The following is an 18,361-nucleotide window of genomic DNA, read 5'->3' on the forward strand; positions in this document are numbered from 1 at the left end:
AACATATCTGGGAGGATATCTAGCAACAGAGCTTCACCCGCAAACAGTGGCCCTTAATTTAGGGAAACTGTGACCTTTGCGCAGGTGTCTGGCATCACATACCTCTGGCAACTTACAAAGGATTTACTGCATCCATAAGATGTAGAATTGTTGCTTTTATGTTCCAAACAATAAGCAACATGTTAAGCAAGTGGTCATAATAATCCAGCCAATAAAAAAAAGAAGAGGGGACATAAATAGTATAGTCATTTTCTTGTGCAGTGATAGAAGGGAATATCATGTACAACAGAACAATGTACTAAAAAGCCCTACCAGTGGGGTATGAGCAGTTGGTGGGGGTGGGGGTTGGAGGCCTTCAAAAATCACTTTATATGTTTCTTTAATACCTCACAAACCACAGCCTCTAGCAAAAACATATACCAGTGAAAAATAAAACTAATAAATTTCCCACAAAAAGGTACTATTAATTTTTTCTCTAAAGTAACAGTTTGTGTAATGCAGGGATCAAAAAACCACAAATTATTAAAAATAGTGTTTCAATGGTATAATATTAATTTTGTTGTTAAGTGAAATGGTTAAAAACAAATATTAAATGTATGTACCACATCTAAGTGCAGTAGAGCTGTATTAAGGGATAAGTTATATTCTGGGGGGTGTAACAGGGTGGTAGCAGGGGGAGGGAAGGGGTAGATTCTACAATCATGAGGAAACTTAGGTCACTGGATTGTGGTCATGCACTTCTCTTTTTGATAAAATTATTTAATTGGATAGATAAAAAAATCTACTCACCACGTGGTAGCAGAACACACACATAAAAGACTGTTGTGATTGGCAAGCTTTCATAGCCAGTGGCTCCTTCTTCAGGGAGAAGGGTTGAGGGGGAAGAAGAAGGGTGAAGAAATAGGACAGGAGAAGTCTAGGACAAGGGGTAGATTTCAGGAAAGTCACCCAGAACCATGGGTCGGTCTTTCCTTCTTATTCCATACAGTAAGATTAAGATGGTGGCGTGTGTAGATATCCACGATTTTACTCCAAAAATAAGTTACAGTGAAGCCGTTAAAAATTCGTGTGTAAAGTGCAAAAGTGAATTCTTAAAGTAAAGTGAACATATTGCTAGTTTACAATGTGTAATCAGCAGTCTAAGAGCAGAAATCGACAGCCTGAAGTCGGAAAATATGGTACTGAAGTTGAAGCGAAACATGGATCCATTGTTTCAAGACAGACAGAAGGACAAAAACTTTCACCAGAACATTGATACATTGCTGCAAAATGATGCTGATAAATCATCAAAATGGAAGGTAGTTCACAACAAGCGTCAAACATTCAGCATTAAAACGTCGTATACAGCAAATGTTTCAAGGTTCGAGAATGTAAGCAATTTTAATGTACTTTGTTCTAGTAATAGTCTCACAGAAAGTGAAAACAATCGTAAGAAGAGTGTACTGGTAAACTATCGGAAAAAGGTTAGGTTTGATCTTCCAAAGTCACAACGTTCAGTTAACAGTACTGAAAGTGGCAGTGGCGTGATCCAGTCTGCTGTGAGTGAAACATCAACAAATCGTCTTAACATTTTCACTGATAGTCATGGTAGAGGCATGGCTGATATAGTGAAAAGCAGTTTTAATGCTGCTGACATTTGTGGAATCGTGAAGCCAGGTGCTAAACTTCAAGAAGTTTTAGCGGGGCGATATCCTGAAAAAGTAAAAAACGAGTGTGTGATCTTAATAGGTGGCTCAAACAACGTTGCCTGCAATGAAGGGAATGATGTCATACAGTCGCTCAGGAAGAAAATATAGGTGCTTCATCAGTCTAAGGTATTTGTTGTGAAAATTCCAAACAGACATAATCCCACAGTCCTATGTAAATGAGACTATCTCACAAACAAACTCTAAGTTAGCAAAGTTGTGTAAGCATTTTAACAATACTTGTGATGTAGATATAAGCAGTTTTGGACGAGAATTATTTACAAGACATGGTATGCACCTGATCAGATCAGGAAAATAGCATTAGATACCCTCTTACAAACAAAAATATTGGAAGAAGTCCACAAATGTACCCCAAAGTTGGAACTAATTGCACTTAAATGGCTCCAGCCATCAAGTCAGACTCAGTTTCAAACTCAAATGTTTCAGGAAATTGTTAGTAATGAATGTACTGTGTCTGTAGCTACAGATAATTTTTTAGGAAAAAGTTTACATCTGTCTCTAATTCCAAAGAAATGACAATTTTTCACCAAAATGTGGGAGGGCTTGGTAATAAAGTAAATAGCATTACTGTTCTGTTAGAGGAAGTACAAGGAATAAAAGCTACTGATGTATTATGTTTTAGTGAACATCATGTGAAAGATATTGAAAGGTTGCAGCTAAGTGGTTTCTCTCAGGCAGCGCATTACTCTAGAACCATCATGGAAAAAGGTGGAGTGGTAATTTATGTAAAAAACAGCATATCTTACAATGCATTAGATTTAAAGTGCCATTGTATAGAGCAACAAATTGAAGTACGTGGTGTTGAGATTACTGTAAATGACTTCACAGCTATAGTGTTAGCACTGTATAGATCTCCCTCAGGGAATTTGAATGTGTTTCTTAAGCACTTAGATTCTTTATTATCCAAACTGTACTCAAAGTCCAAGAACTTGATAATTACTGGAGAATTTAATATTGATTTCCTAAATGAGAGCAATAGTAAAGCTGATTTAGTACATGTAATAGAGTCTTATAATCTGATGGCAATAGTAGATTTCCCAACTAGGGTTACTGTTAACAGTAAAAGTCTGATAGATAATATATTTATAAATAAGTTGAAATGCAATGAGATCACTGTACATCCAATCCTTGGCCTTTATGATCATGGTGGTCAATTGCTTAGGCTCAATTACATTAGTGTGTGCAACAATTCTGAGCATTCTTGGAAATCTTTTAGGACAATAAATGAAGAGGGCCTTAAAAAAATCAATGACAGGCTAAAAGAGATAGATTGGAGCCCAGTTTATAGGGAAACAGATGTAAAAAAAAAGTAAAATTCATTTTTAAATGAATTCATGTCTGTATTTGAGTCCATCTTTCCCAAAAAATAGTCATATAGGCAATGCCAAGAAGTCTTGGATCACTACAGGGATAATTAGAACAAAGAGGATGTTATACAGTTCTCTCAGGACTTGTAATGATCCAAAGAAATGACAACACTACAAACTTTACTGTAGCATTCTCAAGAAGGTTATAAATAAATCTAAAAGTATGTGCATAAAATCAGAAATTGAAAGCTCAGAAAATAAAATTAAATCTATATGGAATGTAATAAAGAGGGAAACTGGCAGGACAACAGGGAACATGTCTCAGGTAGAGATTAAAACAGGGGACAGTATCATAAAGAAACCTGAGTTGGTTGCAGAAATATTTAATAACCACTTTTTGAGAGCAGCAGAGATGACAGGCTGTAATGGCTCTATGGAAGAATCACTGTCCCTCCTACAGAAAGCTATTAGCAACAGAATCCCACAATTATCTTTACCTCCAGTTACTGTAAGCAAAGTCACAAGAGTAATTATATCATAAAAAAATAAAAATTCTGCTGGTGTGGACAATATTTCTAGTAAAATACTGAAACATTGTTATAAATTTGTTGGTCACATCTTATGCAACATATACAATACATCCCTACAAGAAGGGATTGTCCCTGACAGGCTAAAATTGGCTGTAGTGATTCCTCTCTTTAAAAAAGGGATAAAAGCATTGTTACAAACTATCACCCAATATCCCTATTAACTACCTTCTCAAAAATTCTTGAAAAACTCATGCACAGGAGGATTGTAGACCATCTCAACTTCTGCAGTATCTTAAGCAAAAATCAGTTTGGATTTGTGCCGGTCTTTGTACTGAACAGGCAATATTATCTTTCAGCAACCAAGTTTTGGAAGCCATTAACAAAAAAATGTCTCCAGTGGGTATCTTTTGTGATCTTACGAAAGCCTTTGACTGTGTAAACCACCAAATTCTTTTGAAAAAGGCAGAATACTGTGGTTTAGGTGGTACTGTTGGCTTGTGGCTACAATCATATCTAAAGGATCGGAATCAGACTGTATTGTTAAATGGCTCTTCTGGAGAACCTGCCTTGTCTGAATGGGGCACGATAACGTGTGGTGTGCCTCAAGGCTCCGTTTTGGGCCCACTGCTTTTCCTCATCTTCATTTATGATCTTCCTCTTTGTTCTGAGACAAACAGCAAATTTACCCTGTTTGCTGATGATACCACAATTCCGATTGACAATTTGATAGATCACAATCTTGAACAAACTACAAATACTGTTTTTAATGACATCTTAAATTGGTTCTCCGCAAATGGTCTCTCTCTCAATGCAAATAAAACTCATTATATGAGGTTCCATACATCACAAAGTAATCTTGATGAAATTTAACATAAAATGTACAGATCAACCATTACAGAGAGTTGAAGATACAAAATTCCTGGGTGCTTATATAGACAGCAAATGTAATTGGTCAGTTCATATTCTTCATGTATGTAAAAAACTTAGCTTAGCAACATTTGCATTACAGGTAATTTCTTCAGTGGCTGAAGTCGACACCATTAAGGTTGCCTACTTTGGTTACTTCCACTCATTGATGTCATATGCTATCATATTCTGGGGGAACAAACCACTTGCAAAAACAGTTATGTGTGGGGTCCATCAAAGACACTCTTGCAGGCACTTGTTTCGGAAGACAGGTATCCTAACAACTGCCTCACAGTATATTTTTCCTTGCTGACCTTTGTGTGCAAAAATTATTCTATCTACCAAGACAACAGTAAATTCCATGGCTACAACACCAGAAACAAAAACAATCTACATTTCGAAATGAAACGTCTCACTCCAGCATTAAGCTGTTCAATGCTCTCCCACTAAATATCAAATGTCTTCATACAGAACTGCCAAAATTTAAACAAGTTCTCAAAGATTGCCTGACAGAGAAATCTTTTTATACTGTGGAAGAATATTTGAAAGAAAATGTATACCATAACTAAAATTATTGTGTCTGACCAGCAGTTCTAGGTGACTTTCCCAAAATTTACCATTTGTCCTAGACCTCTCCAGTCCTTTTCTTTTGCCCTTCTTCCTTCCCCCTCAACCCTTCTGCCTGAAGAAGGAGCCACTGGCTCTGAAAGCTTGACAATCATAACAGTCTTTTATGTGTGTGTTCTGCCGCTGCTTGGTGAGTAGATCTTTTATTTATCCAGTTAAACAATTTTATCAATAATTGACTTTTCTTTTTCAGATGCACTCCCCTCCCTCAGGGGGGTTGGAACTTTTAGTATGTTGTTCATGGCACTCCTTCCTACTACTGTACGAAAATTTGTGACTACACAATTTATTTCTTGCATTTGACCTTTTCTTGTCATCATTGATTGGACTATGGTGTGTTGGCTCATCAGTGTTTGTTCCCTGAGTCCAACAATGACACACAGGTGAGAAGGAGCATTTCTGTGGATGGTCATCACTGAAGTTCTCCACCATGCAGTCATCTTGAATATTTTTCTTTCTCAATTATTTTTAGTGTTGAGAAGAGTGAAACACATTGGGACACTGCACAGTAAATTATTATGAAGCGCGCCATGGATATAAATGTAATTATATATGGTATAGATTATGTGAGAAATATGGAGCAGTGATGTTATTAAACACACATATAAAATAGTTGTACCAAGAGAAAAAATGTGATTCCATACAAAATTTCAACAATTGATGTTATCAAAAAAACAAGTATAAAACATATCTGCATTTTTTTTTTAAAGATTTAAATTAGTACAAAAGGTCCAAACCACTTTGAGAATACTGAAACACTGACTGATGAGAGGGGACTGCATTTTATTAGTTTCTATTAGTAAATTATGAAACAAAATATGTTACATTCCTTTGAGGTATCTCTATGTTTATTAACCTGTGACAAGACCAAGATATACCACCACACAACAGATCATAGGTGTATCAAGAAGTCTAGAGAGGTGTTAAGATTTTGTACATCAAACAGAAAAGTTCTGGAAACAGATTTTTTTCTACAAAGTGCTCTTTAAGGTAGACTTCTTGTAGTAATATAGAACTAGTAATGCTACTTATTACAGTGACTCGATGGACAGGGTTCAAATAATTCAGACTTCTATAACACAGGGCTTCCTCGCTTAAAATATGTTGCTCCTCCATGCCAAAGCCAATTTTCATGACATTTCACAATAGCAAAAAATATTCATCAATTGTTTTAAATTTCCACAGCTGAAGGAGGAGAAAGATAGGAAACAAAGATGGTAGTCAGCCCTTGAAGGTAGTGTGTGCATAGCTCATAAGTCTTTCAATGGAAGCAGAATTCAGAAATGCTGATCACAGTATCTTTAGAAAAATAACTAATTTGTAGTAAACAGCAAGAGATTTACATGTAGCTTTTTACCTTACTCTTGTGTCTGGAGAGGCAACACCAAAGACACACAGTTTTCCTCCACAGTTGAGCATCCAGAGAGCATCTTCCATTGCCCTGCCATTACCACTGCACTCAATAGCAACATCAAAACCAAATTCTGGATCTTTCTCTTTTTGCTTTTTCAGTTCAGCTGGGCTAACAACTTGAAATCCAGTTCCTGAAAAAGAGAGTACAATTGAAAAATTTTGATGAAGTATACAGGTGATGTTTCATCAACAGATTCCCTGAGATTACCAGGTTTTACCAGCTTCCCTATCCAGATTCCCCTGAATGATATTTTAGTGTATGTGAGAACAAGTTTCACACTACTAGTTTTTTATGGCAACAACTGAAATTTTTTGAATTGTCACTTCAACTTTTAGTGATTATTTCAAGTTCACCTGGGATTTACAGTTTCATCAACAATTCTGTAAATTATAAGCTCTTGCAACCTCTGTAAATTCCACTGTTACTGTCATCTGCCACAATTCCGTGTCATGTGAGGTCATGTCACTGTGCAGTAACCTAAAGCATATGAGAAATTCTGACAGGAACATGATCTGATCTGTTCTCACTGGAATGTAATATGAATAGAGTGTTGATAGCAATGACATATCTTATATCAAGCAACATGTTCTTCACACTATGATCAGCATTAAATTAATGCACAATACTGTAAGTTGGCAAAGTACTAGAGTGCACTGAAATTAGTAAAAAGGAAATAAAGCCTGAGTATTCAGTACCAGTCTGCAAATATTATGTTTAAATATGGACACACTTTTTTTCAGTTTAAAGTAGCATCTTTGATTTTGTGCGAACGGTGAGTTCATGGCTATATGACAAAATCTCATGAACACTCTTGATGATGCAATGGGAGATGGACCGGAAGCCTAAGGGCCCACAGAAAATAATGAAGATTCACACACGCAGTGAGGATCTGACATGCAGATGTGATCTAACAACAAACATTACGACAATTCAAAGCATTTCACTTTTTCTTACTCAGTTCCACATTGTTTCTAAAGCAGAATCTCAGAACTATTTGTAATGTTTCTAAAGCAGAATCTCAGAACTATTTGTAATAAGAAACTCAGAACATTTATTTCTGCCAAAAAACAGTTCAATTTCCCCTAGAGTCTCCCATAATTCTGTGAATTTATTGAATTCCCAGAGAGTTCTTGGATTTTTGACTATTTGTCACTTGTTGTAAATAACTCATGAGTCAGATCTTTATTTGACATGTTAAACAACTAGTGACTGCTCTAAATACATCTCTTGCTCTATTGCAAATGAAGATACAATGCAGGTGTAATAACATAGCTGTTCTGGCAGTCAATTATAAAAACACATTTTTCTTATTGTTGTTAGGATCACCAAGTATCCTCCAACTCTTCATCACATGATGAACTATCTCTTTCCATTTCCTCCTGGATGGTGTTTTAGTCTTAAGTTCTTCCAGCATCATTCTGATGCTTTCTTTGATGTCTTCTGTCCACCTTCTCCTTGGTTTTCCTCTGTTTCTCTGACCTTCAGTTCTTCGGAGCATTACAGCTCTTTCTAGTGAGTCTTCTGCTCTTGTTATATGCCCAATGCAATGTAATGTCATCTTCAGTACTTTGTCTCATAAGATTTTTTGGCTTTATTTTCTTTCAGAATAGTTGTTTCTGTTTTCAGCCCACAAAGTCCTCAGGATTCTTCTTCAAACCCACATATTAAAAGAATAGATTTTCTTGGAATCCATTTCTTTTTATTGTCCATGATTCACATCTGTACAAGACTACAGGAAAGATCAAAATTTCAGTGATTTAGTCATTTTTATTTTGGTTGATAGTGACAATTTCCATTCCTTTAGCAGCTTGCTGAATTTAATTGTGACAGGTTATTAAGCTGACTCTTCTTCTTATTGCTCACTGTGGAAACTACTTTTTCATGGCATATATATATATATATATATATATATATATATATATATATATATATATATATATATATATATATATATATATATATATATTGACAGCAAATTAGGGCTAAATTTAAAGAAAACAAAAATTTTAACAACAAATTCTTCAAACTTAGCCCTAGGCCAAATTTTTCACTTTCATCATAGTTTTAATGTCTCCTTTACTGCCTGCTGTACGCATCGTGTCATCTGCACATCTTAAGTTGTTGGTTCAATGCACCCCCACCCTGACAATTTTAATTCCAGTTTCCATGCCTGTTCATTACTTAATTACCATACTAAATGAAAAGAAACTGATGTACCTCCATTCATGATGCGCGCAATTTCAGAGATTATGCATCCATACAGTTCACAGTCTAATTTATAGAGGCCACCTGAGTCACCCCTCTGGTGCACTCTGGTGAGCTTCCAAAGAAACAGTATTATTTAAGCATTCACAAATTAGTGCTTGGCCAGTATTGCTGTTGTCCATTCAATGTGTTCAGTGCTATGTGCAACCTGTACTTAATTGTATCTTACGATGGCTCTATAAAATACTGTGTTCCATAAATCACATTTGTTGTTACTGTAACAAGCTTGGCGACTAGTGAGGGTTGCATTTCCATGGCATATTAGTGTTAGTGCTAAGTAACCCAACAAACATCTTGATAGAAGAAATACTCCAACATATCAATGCCCAGCAGCGAGCTTTCACAGAACAACAGCAGGCTCTCACCACCACTCTCAGTCAAGTGGCATCTGCATGTTCACAGCAGGTTACTCTTCTGTCAATGCAATCATTGCCCTTTCTGGCATGTGATGATTGGGACTCCTAGAAGACATGATTACACCAAAATTTCCAGGTCTTTTTGTATGGGCAATATAAACCTATGTAGGGCTTTCTTTCCTTCCTGATATTTCTTGTGCATGTATCACTTGTTGTGCCAACCTGCACCTTAGCATGATATGGCCAGCTTATCATTTGATGAAATGTGCAAGCTTTTCTCAATCTATTACTGTGACAGAACCCATGGAATTGCAACATGTGTGGAATTTTAATGTTGTCAGAAACACCTAAGCCAATCTGACAAAGTCTATGCTTCAGAATTACATGGGTTGAGCTGTCATCGTAAATTTGTCACTAGTACCCATCACGAATCTTATACTGATCATATGGAGTGTGATGTTATTATTTGTCTGACCCTGAATAGGGAAGTCTGTGAAGAAGCACTTCAATGTAAGTATCCAGCACTTACAAATTTGCTCTTTGAAGTGTCATGAGCCGCAGGCAATCATTTTACTGCATGGGTGGAGGTGTTGGAAGTTGTTCAATCAACACCTGTTAAGCATGCTGTAAGTGTTCAGGATGATGGGGAAGCTGCTGCAGTAGTACAACCTTTGACTCAGCCTTGGATGAGGCAGCATCAGTTATGGCCACAGCAGCAATAGGCCTTGTCACAACAGTGGTCATGTGCTCCCCTTCTGTCTTGCCCATATTGCTTCTTCCAAAATGAGCATGCTGTGTGCCCTGAGTGTTGGGCTGTTTGCAATGTCAAAAACAAGGCCACATTACATCAGTGTGTAGCTCCTCTTCAAATGTGATGGACACAGTAGTACCGATGGACATAAACTGTATCTCTACAATGACCAGCTCCCCAAAAAAATTGTTTATTGACATGTGTGTGTTTAATAAAATGCTAAAAATGCAAGTGGACACAGGAGCTGCAGTGATTTTAGTAAACCCAAAAACATACATGGACTTGGGCTCCCCTCCCCTCACACAGGTTAGCTACAATAAACAGCAGATTTTGATCCTCTGTCAATTATCTATTGTTCCCCTTTCACCTTCCTTGTTGTGGATCATTCCCATACCGGAGACTTGTTTGGGTTAGATGCATTTAATGATTTTGATTTCTCCATTGCTGATGAGGTAAATTTTGTGTCAGATCGAGTTCTGTATCAACAGCTGGAATCCGTCTGCTCTGTTTTTGTCACCCTTTTCCCCTTGTCTTAATTGTGCTATCAGTTTTCAGGCCTGCGTTACCATGAAAGAGTCCACCCGTTCTAATGTTTCTTGGGTGTGGCAGATGCCAGTCATGTTGCGTGAGTCTGTCAAGGCCGAATTAGACCATTTGACATTTTCTCAATGCCATTTAGCCTGTTTCTTCAAGTGAATGGGCTACACCAAAGGTCATTGTTAAGAAGCCGATGGGTAAGCTTCACCCCTGCAGTAACTTCAGTGTCGAGATTAATGCACAGTCCATGACAGATACATACCATTTGCTCTGCCTGGGGGACTGATGACCTTCGCTGTTTAGTCCCCCTTAAACATCCCAACAACCACCACCACCATTTGCTCTGCCATGATGAGTTGCTCACAAAATTGGCAGATGGCCACTACTTTTTCAAGGCTTATTTGTTAGAAGCATAACTCCAGCTCCACTTGGATGAGGTCACTGGGCAACTTATCATTGCCAGTACACCTTTCAGCCTATACCAATATCAATGGTTGCTTTTGGGTGTCACTAACACACCCGCAAGTTTTCAACATTTCTTAGAACAGCTGACAGCCTCTGTGCTTGGCTGCTGCAATTACCTGGACTATATTGTTGTTTCAGGTTCTTCCACTGAAGACCACCATACCAAGCTCCAATCATTGTTTTCTGTTTTGCAGTCTGCAGGTGTCAAGTGCAATCTTGTAAAATCTCAATTTTTTCAGCTGTCGATTTAGTACCTAGATATTGAGGTCTCTCATTCATGGGTCAAGCTGATCAGTCATCATGCTGACACAATTGCAGCTTTGCTGTGGCTCACTTCTGTTAAGGAACTGCAAGCACTTCTAGGTAAAATTTCATACTATCATAAGTTTTACTGGATGCACCCACTGTTTCTCAGCCCCTGCACACACTTTTGTGTAAGAATGAGCCTTTTTTCTGGTCCCCCTCGTGACTGAGCATTCACTTTGCTTAAATCTAAGCTCCAGTCTTTCCCCTGTCTGGTAACTTTTCAGCTGTGTCAGCATCTCGTGTTGGCCTCAGCATGGTCTTGGTGCAGTGTTGGTGCACAAATACATGGATGGGTCTGAATGACCCATTGCTTACACTTCTAAGACTTTAAATCCCACTCAGTAGTGGTATTCTCAGGCTGCAAAGGAGACTTTAGCGATTGTATTCACCCTCGAGAAGTTCCACGTCTTCTTGTATGGTTCTAAGTTCCATTTAATCGTGGATCACACGTCGTCGGTTGCTCTTTATAACCCTTTGGCTACCGTTCTGGACACATTGTTTGTAGTGGTGGGCTCTCTTCCTCTCTCGTTATCATGATCAGATCCATTAACCTCTCATGAGAGGGGGGATGATGCACCAAACTGCTCCCTCATCACTTCTCTTCCTGTTCACTGGTGCCTGCCTGCCACATGCTGCAGCAGCTGCTGTCATTGGGTGGTCAAATGGATGTCAGCCCCATCATTGGTGTTTTCCATGACTGATAATCTCCATTCCTTGTGAGTTTAGTGCCTTTTTTCCATGGTACCAGTGTTCTTTCAGTACCAGTGCTTTTTTTTCCAGTACCAGTGATTTTTTTGGTATCAGTTTTTTTTTCTCTGTGCCATACAAATTTCTGTACCATTTATTTTTCTGTGGCTAGTGTTTTTATGTATGTATGTGGTTTTACCACCAACTAGAAGGGAGGAATGATGTACCTTCACTCATGATTTCAGAGATCGCACATCCATACAGTTCACAGGCTCACTTATAGAGCCCACCTGGGTCAGCCTCTTGGCACACTCTGATGAGCTATTCCATAAATCGTGTTTGTTCTTACTATATCAGAAATGGAGATAATATACAGGGTGATTATAATTAAAGTTAATCTTTCAAAACTGATCATAATGACGTCAAATTGCAATGGAATATCATCGGAGAAGGGGGAAAACGTATAGCAGAATAAAAAAAATAATGTTAAAATTGATCAACAGATGGCACTGTATGTGTCAGGATACATAAATGAAAACACCTGTCATGTGCACGACCCATTGAAGTTGGTATAAACACACTGGATACACAGCTTTTCCTCCTTTTGAGTCTGCGACATTCGACATGACTGTCTCAATGTAGGATCGCACTCTGCTTGTAAAGCTGTATAACAATACTTATGACTGTGCACACATTGCTGTACAGAAGTTGTGGACTTTGAAGGGTTTGAAAAAAGGCATTGGTCTGATGACTGCTGTGGGTCTGGAGAAAATGATCCGGAAACTCGAAAAGACGGGTTCTTTTGGTGTACAACCTGATAGATGGAGGAAATGAATTGATTTACGTCAGTGGAAGCAGTGGCCACAGAAATGCAGGAGGAGATGAGTGGTGGTTGCAAACATGTAGTGCATGGAGAATTGCCCGAACGTAGGACACACCCGTGAGCACGGTGTATACACTCCTGGAAATGGAAAAAAGAACACATTGACACCGGTGTGTCAGACCCACCATACTTGCTCCGGACACTGCGAGAGGGCTGTACAAGCAATGATTACACGCACGGCACAGCGGACACACCAGGAACCGCGGTGTTGGCCGTCGAATGGCACTAGCTGCGCAGCATTTGTGCACCGCCGCCGTCAGTGTCAGCCAGTTTGCCGAGGCATACGGAGCTCCATCGCAGTCTTTAACACTGGTAGCATGCCGCGACAGCGTGGACGTGAACCGTATGTGCAGTTGACGGACTTTGAGCGAGGGCGTATAGTGGGCATGCGGGAGGCCGGGTGGACGTACCGCCGAATTGCTCAACACGTGGGGCGTGAGGTCTCCACAGTACATCGATGTTGTCGCCAGTGGTCGGCGGAAGGTGCACATGCCCGTCGACTTGGGACCGGACCGCAGCGACGCACGGATGCACGCCAAGACCGTAGGATCCTACGCAGTGCCGTAGGGGACCGCACCGCCACTTCCCAGCAAATTAGGGACACTGTTGCTCCTGGGGTATCGGCGAGGACCATTCGCAACCGTCTCTATGAAGCTGGGCTACGGTCCCGCACACCGTTAGGCCGTCTTCCGCTCACGCCCCAACATCGTGCAGCCCGCCTCCAGTGGTGTCGCGACAGGCGTGAATGGAGGGACCGATGGAGACGTGTCGTCTTCAGCGATGAGAGTCGCTTCTGCCTTGGGGCCAATGATGGTCGTATGCGTGTTTGGCGCCGTGCAGGTGAGCGCCACAATCAGGACTGCATACGACCGAGGCACACAGGGCCAACACACGGCATCATGGTGTGGGGAGCGATCTCCTACACTGGCCGTACACCACTGGTGATCGTCGAGGGGACACTGAATAGTGCACGGTACATCCAAACCGTCATCGAACCCATCGTTCTACCACTCCTAGACCGGCAAGGGAACTTGCTGTTCCAACAGGACAATGCACGTCCGCATGTATCCCGTGCCACCCAACGTGCTCTAGAAGGTGTAAGTCAACTATCCTGGCCAGCAAGATCTCCGGATCTGTCCCCCATTGCGCATGTTTGGGACTGGATGAAGCGTCGTCTCACGCGGTCTGCACGTCCAGCACGAACGCTGGTCCAACTGAGGCGCCAGGTGGAAATGGCATGGCAAGCCGTTCCACAGGACTACATCCAGCATCTCTACGATCGTCTCCATGGGAGAATAGCAGCCTGCATTGCTGCGAAAGGTGGATATACACTGTACTAGTGCCGACATTGTGCATGCTCTGTTGCCTGTGTCTATGTGCCTGTGGTTCTGTCAGTGTGATCATGTGATGTATCTGACCCCAGGAATGTGTCAATAAAGTTTCCCCTTCCTGGGACAATGAATTCACGGTGTTCTTATTTCAATTTCCAGGAGTGTAAAATCCTATGAATCATCCTTCTTTGTTATACATTCAAAATTGCCCATGTGCATGAGTTGCTTCCTGTTGACCTGCCAGCAAAAGAGACCTTTGCTTTAGAATTTCTTGCTCACATGGAAGTGGACAATGATTGGCTGTGGAAGATTTTGTGAACAGACTAAACCCCCTTCCATCTGACAGGATATGTCAATATACAGAATTGTCGAATATGGGCAATAGAAAATCCACACACAAATCAACCAGTATCAATTCATCCTGAAAAGTTCACTGTGTGGTGTGGGTTTATGGCATTATTTATCATAGGGCCACATTTTTTCAAAGATACAGGTGTTTCCGGTCCTGTTACCTGTACCATCACTGGTAAGCGCTATGAGTGTCTTGTGCAACCTTGTCATTCCAGCTCTCCAACAGCATGGATGTGTGGATGGGATAATTTTTATGTGAGATGGTGCCCCTCTGAACATTGCAAATCCAGTTAAGCAGCTGCTGAAGCACCACTTCAGAAATGCTAGAATTATCAGCTGCCATTTCCCTACAGCCTGGCTGTCCCGATCACCTGATCTTAACCCATGTGACTTCTAGCTGTGGGGCTATCTGAAAGATGTTGTGTTCAGTGTCCTGATTGCAAACTTAGCTGCATTGAAGGCACGCATTGTGCAACACACTCTGAACATGACTCTGGAAACACTTTGATCAGTTGTGGAACATGCTGTTTCTCGATTTCAACCTGTTGCAGAAAATGGTGGACACCATATTGAACATGTTTTGTGCCTGTCAGATGGAATTAATAATCCGATTTGATTTTGATTGATGCTTTTTATGCGGTTTTTGGCCTCAGGACAATTAAAAACATATGTGATTGATGCTTTTTATGTGGTTTTTGGTCTCAGGACAATTAAAAACTGACATGAGTGATGCTTTTTATGGAGTTTTTGACCTCAGGACAATTAAAAATCGAATTTTCCCATCTGATGCGATATGACCTTGCCGTGGTGGGTGGGCTTACGTAACTAAAAGTATCACACCTGTACACCCATGCACACTGAGTAGTACAGTTTGTTTAGCGTCAGACCTACATGTTAGGCATTGTTGTATGATTCATTAGTCATTTGCAGTCAGCCACTATTAAATTATGATGCTTACAGCACCATCTACTGCTACATTTTGTAACTATTTATTTTTCTTCTGCCATACATTTTTCCCCTTCTCTGATAATATTCCATTGCAATTTGATGTCATTCTAACCAGTGGTGTTATTTCTACAGTGGTTTGATAGTTTACTTTAATTGTAATCACCCTGTACATTCCTGTCTGACGCCTTTACCTTTCCTGAAAGTTTCTTCGTATCCTTGTTGTATTTTTGCTGTTGCTTCTTACTTTTTGTACAGATTTCTGATTACCTTTATGTATGATGCTCTGGTATTCACATAAAGCCTAGTATTTGAAACATTTTTGAAACAATTACACAGTCAAATGCTTTGTTGTTATCTTCTTATTACACAGATAAAAATTACACTGGCATCAATTATGGGCACTGGATTAGTGAAGGAATTCTTTTTATGACATACTTACATAGATTCCATGAACACACTCCATGCTTCTGAGCATTTATGACCTAAAGAAGGGAAATATGACATGGAAAGTTTTAGACCTGTCTAAAAGTATATATTTCTATCTGATAGTCCATGCAATGTAAGATAAATATGAAAAGGCCTTAGAAATGGGGAGATCACTCAGGATGATTGTATGATCTCCTGATTTGATAAACGTTGAGAGAATGTAATATTAGAGAAAATATAAAGCTATTGGAAGAATTCTGGTTCATCCAAACTATATGAACTTCACTGCTCCAAAAGGCTCCTGGTTATAGGTTTAAGGAGATTAAACATCTAAGATCATCAGTCTGATCCTCACGCCCCATGATCAAATCAGTGTACCCAATCTACCTACATCTAGAGGAAATTCTGTGTGCAATTTGAAAAAATTTTCTAAATGTGTTTTGCAGCTTGTATCTGAGGTGGCACATTGGTATCAGACTGGTATTCACCTAATGAGACGTGGGAAGCTGCTTCAAAACCACATCCAGACTAGCCAGCACACTGGCCCTTTTTGTCAATATGCTGGGCAGTTTTGAACTGGCACCAGCATGTCTCCCCCATCCTGGAAGTGGGTACTTTAAGATGCATGGCTGCCGAACTGGGTTTACCACTCCATGCAGACCATTTCTATGGTCTGGTCAAGGAGGAGATGACAATGATCTCCAAAAATGTGTAATTTGAGTGATTCAGGCATGGATCTCTCTCTTGCAGGACAAACAATGCTTAATGCTCATCCAAACAGAGCATATCAAGCCAGCAAAAACTCTGAGGAGTTTTGTATTCCTGTGCACAGTGGACATATTCATTATTAAAGTTTGATTGAAATCTTTTATTGTATTATTGATTTAATTTTATGGGAGATCAGAATTGTAGACAATGTTTCCTATGTATTTTTTTCATCACTAGATCATGCATCTACATTTTTTATTAAGCTGTTAGGAAATAATTTCTTTAGTGGAGTATGGCAAGCCCTATCTAGGTTTCATCATTTTTTGCAATGAATTCTAGCTCACTCATAGTCCCAAAAGTAAAGAATCATATAAAGTTTAGAAACTATCCAGTTCATGAAGATAGGCTGATTGTTTTGTAGCAATACAATAGAAATATTTTCCTGCCACTAGCATTGAATAGTATATTAACATCTGGTCCACCTCACTTCACTTAAAACTGTATTAGTATCTATTACATTTCAGTTTTGTAGATCCTGCTTGAACATGTCCAACAAAAACTCCCTGCAGATGCTTAGTACTACAAAATGCACCTCTCACAGTAAGTTGCTCAAAAGCAATACTGAATGTAGGTAACACAAATCTCAAAGCTAGTCTTATTTAACTTCATTATTTTCACTCATCTGACATCAGAGTTATATTGTTAACATGTTGGATCATCTTAGGCTGTTCTGGAGATAATTAAGATGGGTATTGAAGCAAACACCAGAAGATAAGTTCCAGAACTCTACCAGGCTTGTCCATCACATTCAGTCATATATACACAACTTTGTAAAGAGACTCATGTAGACTCTACAAAACTGTGATGGGTATAAAAAACATTTAAATTGATCTGCATGTGTAACTTACTGCTTATTACATATCCTGTGAGACAAGGTGGTGACTAAAAAATGGTGGACCCTGGGGTGTATTTTTCCTTCTTTTCCTGCTGTTGTTTATTTTGTAAGATTTGTGGTGGATCTTATACCAGTGCTAGTGGGAAGTTGTATCCCTGGCTGATATAACAGGGCAGTATTGTGCTGACCCCAATACACCACCAGATGAAAGTAGTATTGCCTTTATCCTCTCTTTTCAGAATAGTTTTTCTTTTTTGGTGGTCCGGGTCCTCCCATGCCACTTCCCTATCCATCCAACTGCGATGAAAATCCTTGGAATGCGTACACCAGTTCTCTCTATTGCACTACTAAATAAATAGCCACTCTTCTCACAAACAGGGATATATTTTGCCCAACATTTTCGTTATTACTTTTCACAACACAACTAACAATTTCTATGGTAATACCACTCTCTTGAGTACATTCAAACATCTGTACATGCATACAGTAGGACCTGAGAGAAAAACCAGGAAAACAACTACCACTCTGCAATTGTTCATTACATCCTTGTTGGTGCGTCATTTAGTCCATGGCTCTCAGAGACAGGCACTTGCTACACCGTTGGACAAATGCCTCCCAGTGGTTGTAACACCATTTTTACTGGTCCCCTTCTTGCTGGGTCCACCACTGCTCCACATTCACTGGATACAAGAAAGGAAAACACACAGTTTCCCTTTCCCACTACATTTATCCTTATTCAAATTATTCATGAGCATCTCCTATCTACAGCTTTTCAATAGTGTGTTGGAATGTTTACAAATATCCTGAAACATTACAATCCACAACTTGGATTAATGACCATTGATCAAGTACACCAGCCATCATAAGTGGTGTTTCTAGGGGTTCTCTGACATTTATCTATGCATACGCATTTTCTATCGAGTACTCTGTTAAAACAGTAGTCTCTGGCCACAAAACTGAAT

General features: G+C 39.5%; 1 protein-coding gene and 1 long non-coding RNA gene across 2 annotated transcripts in view; one reads left to right on the forward strand and one right to left on the reverse strand.

The window, feature by feature from the left end:
- The window catches only part of LOC126101135 (uncharacterized), a 245,545-nt gene that overhangs the window by 9,895 nt on the left and 217,289 nt on the right, over nt 1-18,361 (forward strand). The gene's annotated exons all lie outside the window — the stretch shown is intronic.
- LOC126101134 (uncharacterized) overlaps nt 1-18,361 on the reverse strand; it is a 49,640-nt gene that overhangs the window by 6,563 nt on the left and 24,716 nt on the right. The window contains exon 6 of the mRNA XM_049911817.1: nt 6,434-6,620. Within this exon, the coding sequence (XP_049767774.1) occupies nt 6,434-6,620 (187 nt within the window). The remainder of the gene's footprint in view (nt 1-6,433; nt 6,621-18,361) is intronic.

Source organism: Schistocerca cancellata, chromosome 9 (genome assembly GCF_023864275.1).
Source record: "Schistocerca cancellata isolate TAMUIC-IGC-003103 chromosome 9, iqSchCanc2.1, whole genome shotgun sequence".
NCBI classification, from domain to species: domain Eukaryota; kingdom Metazoa; phylum Arthropoda; class Insecta; order Orthoptera; family Acrididae; genus Schistocerca; species Schistocerca cancellata.